Source organism: Rhea americana, unplaced genomic scaffold (genome assembly GCF_003343005.1).
Source record: "Rhea americana isolate MKP2758 unplaced genomic scaffold, rheAme1 scaffold_257, whole genome shotgun sequence".
NCBI classification, from domain to species: domain Eukaryota; kingdom Metazoa; phylum Chordata; class Aves; order Rheiformes; family Rheidae; genus Rhea; species Rhea americana.
In genome coordinates this window covers 209,649-216,553 of record NW_028186376.1, presented here as the reverse complement: position 1 = coordinate 216,553, position 6,905 = coordinate 209,649, and the positions used below count along the sequence as shown (strand labels likewise).

The following is a 6,905-nucleotide window of genomic DNA, read 5'->3' as shown; positions in this document are numbered from 1 at the left end:
TTCTCAGAGAAACCATCACCTTATACTTATAATGGCATTTCAGGAGGATTTAGTACAAAACCCACATCGATCAGAGACAGAGTGGAAAGATACTTACAGTGTGTCAACAGGGACATCCGAAGCGAGGCACTGACTTGCCCACCTGATCAGATAGTATGACAGGAGCAGAGGAGAAGTGCGGTGCAGCAGGTCCTGCTGAGACTGGAACAGCTGTCCCCCTCCCATAACCATCTGCAAGGAAACCTCAAAGGTTGGCACACCAAGAGGTCAAGCCCAGAGAGGAACAGTAGGACAAGGACAATCAGCAAGTTTTTTTTTTTAAATCAGGCCCAACTCATTCCTCCTGCTAACATGAAGGTGGCCAATATGCTGGCAGACAACCAGACCCACTCAGACCACCAGCAGTACTGCTGCATGTACCAGAATAACACAGATATGTGCTAAGCCCTAAGCTATGGGCTTAAGGACTGCTTCTCTACAAACACCAGCACGACGCTCAGTATGCCTGCTGATATCAGGGACACCAGCAAAGAGGGGCTTTTCACTATTGTGACAATGCTGCTTAGTGGGGAAAACAGCTTTTCTACAGAGACCATCTCCCAGCCTAGCTCTGCTTTCCAGGGGTTGTATTTTTTCATGTTCCAGTCAGAAGCAGCCTGGGCAGGAGATGTGGAAGGGAAAGCAATCCACACTTGTGAAGGACACAGGCATGTCAAGGAGGGAAAACACAGTTCCTAACCAAGCGAGCAGCACAAGTCACATGCCTTACTAGTCTGTGAGAAAGCTTGGCTCCAGAAGGACACCTTGCAACATGATCTAAGTGCTACCAGGGTGACCTTATCCAGGAAGAAGTTAATTTCTGTTAAATCAAGAAACTAAAGCAGTAATGATTCCAAGTAAACAATATTGGTTGAAACAATGCTCCCCTTGCCCGTGGACCTGTTCCCATCCCTTGTGTTCCACTCAAGGCATCAGCACAATCACTTCTGCAGCCACACAGCCAACAGGATCAACCCAGACCTGTCTACCACAGCCACAAACACAGCTGCCACCACAGTGGCTGCTTACACTGGCTGAAGCAGCCCTCACACAGAAGGTGAGATCAGTCTCTGGGGAAATGCTACTGCTACAATACAAAGGTGCTGTGCTCTGTGCTGCCAGAGAACAAGGCCATAGTCATCAGGCTGGGCATTCTAGGCTGCACAGTGGCGTGGGAGTGATGGGGGCACAGAGGGAAGAACTGYATGTGCCCAGACAGCACAACTTTGTATCAGAGGCTAGAAATAATGTTCTCCTCCTACAGAAGAGAGCAAAGAAAGTTTTGCTTTCTATTTCCTGGATACTGAGTATGAAAACAGGGAGTTAGGGTGTGTTAGCAGCGCACTGCTTTACTTAGGATGATAGAAGTCACTAGATGAGAAGAAAAGGGCTTGTGAATGCCTTCTGCTAGTTTCAACAGCCTCCAATGTTTTTATGGGGGAGACAGCTCAGAATCTGGCATTGGCTGAACCTCAGACCCAGAAAGTTCAAAGCACTGACAGTGCACTCAGTAGCTTCAAGAGCTATACTCACAGGATCTCCAAGTCGCAGTAACAGCTGTTGGAGGATCAACAGGTCCCGGCAGATCAGGAAACGGATTGTGACAATCTTACACACTCCCCAGCAAACCACATTGACCGCAGTACCACTACCATACAGCTGTGTGAGGTTCATGCGCATATTTAGAGGCTGAGCTGAAAGACAAAATTACTGGAATAAGAGTAAGAACTAGATCAACAAGAACCCTTGCTAAGCAGCTGCTGCTTTCCTAGGCTGATTACACTGCTGTAGAGCTTTTACCTCTTTCCATGTCAGCATCCGTCTCATAGTCCATTTCTCGGATAAGGGCTCCTATGGCATGGATTGGGTTTCTGATCTCCTGCAATTTGCTGTGAATGTCCTCCATCACATTTTCTCTGCAAAGAAAGAATTATTTGACAACATGACATTTGAACTCAAGGGGGTTCTTTCTCCTCCCGTAACGATCCTCTCTGGAAGGGAGCATATCTGATCAGCTTGGACATTCCTGAAGGGAATCCTATTCTGGCTTTGAGTTTTTATTACAGTGCCTGCAGGGACCAGTCTATTCCACTCCCTCAGGCTACCAGGAAATAACAGTCAGATAGCTAGCATTCCACAGGGTAATGATTTCAGGAGGAGGTTAGCACACTAACCACAGGGCTTGACCAAGGCTCTGGCCTCTAGCTGGTGTCCACAAGCACTTGCTTTCACGCAGCAAGGAGGATCACCTACCAAGAAGTCAGCTCTCCTGCTTTGTATCTCACCTAAGAATGGCTAAGATTTCTGCTGAGTAGGGCCTAAGCTGCAGCAAGGAAGGTCTGGAAGGAAAATCCCACTAGTGACACCAACATCCATTTCTYCCCATCTCTGAGAGGGTCTGGAGAATTCTCCTGCAGTGCAGGGAAAGTCCATACATCCCCAAATGCATTTTTGACCCCAGTCAAAGATTGTTCCAGGCAATCTCTGCTCAGACATCCCTACGTCTTCACAGGGGAGTTTATGTAAAAATATCTCCTTACGTGTCATTAGCTATCAAGTTCTCCAGGATCTGCTCTGCAGCCTTTTCTGGAGGCTGGAGGCGGGAGCAAGCCATTTCCATTATGAATGCCATTTCCATGGAAATTGATTCACCAATCAGTCGAAGGCACTGGACAAGACAGACAACATCACGAGACATCTCCAAATCTGTAATGAAAGAATCTAACTGTATATTCACAAGAGATTTCAAAATGAAGATGGAAGGTCCGTTCTAAACCAAGTCAGTTCACCTCATTCCAGAAAGCTACTAGCAGCAGATTGGTCTCAGCCCTGCTTGTCCAACTGACCCTTCACTGCTAACTATGAGGCCAAATTAAAACTTAGGAGTTGGCAAGGGAAAGATTTGTGTTTTACTATTTGAAAAATAAAATAAAAAAAAATCAAATGCAACAATAAAACMACCAAAGTAAATCCAAAGATTTGGATTTAACAACCAGTTACAGCTTAAAAGCAAATAATTAGTACAGTGTAAAGGCAAAGAAAACCAAGAGCAAATGGCTCACATAGCAGTTATCCATTTGCAGCCCAACCTCTCACAGAGGAAGGAATGTTTTCACATTATTAGAAACAATCTGAAAATGCATTTTTGAAGATTACAGGATAAATCACTGATTTGCAGTGCATTTTATAAATATTTTTAAAGATTATTAYTTTTGTGAAGCTTGAAGTGAACAGGGCAGAAACTGCTAGCCTCCTAAGAAACACTGCTCTCCAGGCCTCTAGCTTTCCTTCCAAAACCCTGGAGAGCTTCAGAGGCAGAAATAGCTCAACCAAATGGATGATGGTTCTTTAAAATTAAAAACAACAACAAAAAAACCACTCAAGCATGAAACTGGAACTTAGGTAACATTTTCCATTGCCTTTTTCTTCATGAAACATGTGATTGCATGGCTAGCAAAGCATAGAGGGCAGTGTGGCAACAATATCAAGAACAAGTTTTGCACTCCATAGCATTTACTTCCTGGAGGCAGGGAATTGCATAATCCTTCCTCAGAGCTTACATGAAAATATTTATGCAAAATCATTTTGCTTAAAATAAGCAAGTAAGTTTGCAGAGCAGCACAGTTGAACTCAGAGTGCCAGAGTATGTACAGGATTTCAAGTTTCCTTCTCATCCTTAATCTTGTACAGTTTATTCCATCAGCAAGATGAAGAGATTGGGGAATTCTATGAAAGAGAACCACTCACATCAAGTCAGGGTAGGTCTTAAGGATCCCAGTGGGCATCGCAAAAATGAGTAAGCATCCAACTAAACTAACATAAAGAAGAGCTCATATAAGGGATTACCAGCTRTAATGTGACTTTTTGATGTGTTTTTTGATGGAACTTCCCCTCCTGGCATGGGCTTGAATTCACTTGGCAGCTTTTAGAGAATCAAACAACAATTTAGGGGATAGAAAACTGAGCTTCTAAATCCTAATCTCCCCAGCARTACTGAAGAACCTGCCAGCACACTACTGAGCTCAATCCTGGCAGATCTATCCCACAGAGAGCAGACACGAAAAAGACACCAGTTAACACCCCCAAACCTGCACAGGTACCTTAGAACGCCACAAGGGCAAAGAATCACACCAATGCAGATGCCTACCGCTGAACAACATGTGCCCTGAAATCTAGATTCTTCTTTTTTAAGTTATCTGAAATGAGCCAAGGCAGATTTTCAGCCTTGTCACATAATTTTTAAATTCCTTGTATGAATATTATGGCAGGTTTTGCAACATAAAATTTACAGTAAGTGCCAAAATAAGAAAACAAAGTTAGAACCCATGCTGATAATCATGGAGCCAGCAGCACTTCAACAAGCAACTATGAAAACTCCTGCATCCCCCTGCCTAAGGCTTCCCTTATACGTAGTATTTCAGAATCTAGCAATGAAGGAGCCTCTGCATTTCCTCACTTACCATCAAAGATGGCAGYGTCATCCTCAGTCAGTAAGTGCTCATTAGAGAGGAGATAGAGATGGTCCACCATGGAGCAGGGCACGAGAAAAGACAGGGACCCCTAGAAAGGTAAGGAGAAACCCATTCTTTGAGCTCTCCAAATTCACGTCTCAGTCAGAAGATCATGCTACAATTCCCTGGCGATAACTGCTTCCACTGGCCACGCAGGTCTAGGAGCCCAGAGCCACTTCTGCTTAGTCTCACCTTCTTCAGCAGACACACCATGTTGGTATAGGGATTCAAGTGCAGTGCCAGAGGCCGTGAGAGTGCTTCTTGGTACTGAAGGCAGCAGGCATAAAACTTGGACCAGAATTCCACCTGCAGCTGCCAAAACTCTTCCGGAGAGCATTCGTATTCTGTCACACTGCTGTGGAACTGGTGGGACCAAAATAGGACTTCAGACGAATACAGGCAGGGACAAAGAGAAAACCTGTAGTGCTCGGACTGCAATTTTGTCCCTYGCAATCAGTGTCACACCTTTACATGGTTAAGGATTGGTAAACATCTGTTTGTTCTTTTCCTCATTGCCTTACAGACAATTTTTTTTTCCTATAGCAGTGAATTACACAGCAAACAGCAAGGGAACAAGGCCCACAAGAACTACTACTACACTATCTTATATAAAGAAGCACCAATGGTGTCAAAACAAAAAGTGGCATTGCAGATCCTTTTAAATCATGTGAAACAACTGTTACAGGATATATGAAACTGCCTTCTTTCAACGAACTTCCTAGCAATATTCCAAACAGCCCAAAGGATGAACTGCAGGTAGGAATACTAGCTTAGAGAATCAGGCATATGAGAGTAAAATCTGGACAAGTAGGATAAAATAGGGGAAATTCAGAGCCAAAAGGACAGAGAGCTGATTTGCAGATAGGTTTCCCTAAGTCCCCTACAGGTGCCCCAGATTCAGACACATCTTCTGCTGTCCAAAACTATGAGCAACAGATCTGTTTGCTGCTAGCCAGCATCCAGGACAGGGAGCTGGAACATGCAGCACATAATGTGCGACCAGGACTCCACTTAAAGAGTACCCAGACAGAAGAAAGTAGAAAATCTAGCCAGAGGAACAGACTCCAGAAAGGAAAGAGGGAATGAAAAAGCCAAGCAGAAATGACAGAGATTTTTATATCCCTGAATAAGCAAACAAATAACTCCCTTAGAGAGGCAAAGACCAAATAAGGCCTTGGGTCACTTGAGCATCTCATTTAACTCCACTGAATCATCTAATGATACATATAATGGATGTATGAACAACAGWGGACAGAAAAAGTCTCACCTCACTTTCCACAGCTAATGTAACCTCTTTTTTTAACTCATCCCATGTCAGATCCGAGTGTCTCTCAGTTCCTTGAGAAAAGATCTAAAAAGCAGTAGAGGAAACTTTTACTTTAAACCAAGAAACCTGTTTCTCCAAGTTTGAGCAGTAATAATGATGTAAAACAAACAAGACAGCACCATCAAGTGCTCTGTTAGAAACACAAAATAGAAAGATTGCTGGTTGCTAATGCAGGGCACGTGGGGGTACAGCCAGCTTCACTCTTCCTACGGAAATGAAGAAAGCCCCAGGCCCCGCAACGGGCAGCAGAGGCCTGTGTATTGGGGCAAATAAAGTGCTGCACACCTTAACATCAGCTTTTTCTTGTACCCTCCTATAGGTTTCCACAGGAGGCCTCAGGAGAGGCTGAACAGTGAGAGCAACAAACACTCTCACACTAACCTGTAAAGCCTTCTGGATAGCTGCATTTGTGAACCGTCCGGGCATAAAGAGATACTCCAGGTACGTTTCCTATGAAAAGGATAAGAAAATAACTTAAAAGAAAGACATATGCCAGAAGGCCAGCATTTAAAAGCACTGCTTCTGGTCCTTATTTCCATTTTCAAACTCACCCCCAGATCTGTGTTTCTTTCCAGCTTCAGTTCAAAAATCCCCTACCTGCTCTAACTTCTCCCCTTTCACTCCCTTTTCAGTTCCCATGACTGAGCACAGCTTCCCCCACACTCCAGATTCTTTTTGCGTGTTTTGTCTCAAGGCTTGCTCTTAACTGACTTGAAATTCTCCTCTTCCCTCAACTTCTGGCTTAATAACCATGCTCATTGCTTTAACACTCTGATAACAGAGGCTAAGTTTTGTCCCCTTTAATATGGAGAAATTTTAAGAGGGTGACAAAGGTCAAGGCTCAGAAAAAAGATAAATATTGTACACTTGAATTATCCTGATTTCTCCTTTGGGCAGGGAAGCTTCATTACTTCTTGTTATTTTATAGTCAGCTCACCCTGGGGTCCTGGTCATGTTGAACCGTCACCTCCTCTTCAGGTAGTGGCTGCACAAAAACCTGGTTCCATTGGCCTGCAACGTTTCTGGAA

General features: G+C 44.0%; 1 protein-coding gene across 1 annotated transcript in view; it reads right to left on the bottom strand.

Moving 5' to 3' along the window:
- The window catches only part of NUP160 (nucleoporin 160), a 33,316-nt gene that overhangs the window by 18,911 nt on the left and 7,500 nt on the right, over window positions 1-6,905 (bottom strand). The window contains exons 9-17 of the mRNA XM_085307311.1: window positions 6,815-6,899; window positions 6,259-6,327; window positions 5,818-5,901; window positions 4,743-4,913; window positions 4,500-4,599; window positions 2,580-2,745; window positions 1,840-1,955; window positions 1,573-1,733; window positions 98-231 (exon numbers count right to left, since the gene is read on the bottom strand). Of these exons, the coding sequence (XP_085163437.1) occupies window positions 98-231; window positions 1,573-1,733; window positions 1,840-1,955; window positions 2,580-2,745; window positions 4,500-4,599; window positions 4,743-4,913; window positions 5,818-5,901; window positions 6,259-6,327; window positions 6,815-6,899 (1,086 nt within the window). The remainder of the gene's footprint in view (window positions 1-97; window positions 232-1,572; window positions 1,734-1,839; window positions 1,956-2,579; window positions 2,746-4,499; window positions 4,600-4,742; window positions 4,914-5,817; window positions 5,902-6,258; window positions 6,328-6,814; window positions 6,900-6,905) is intronic.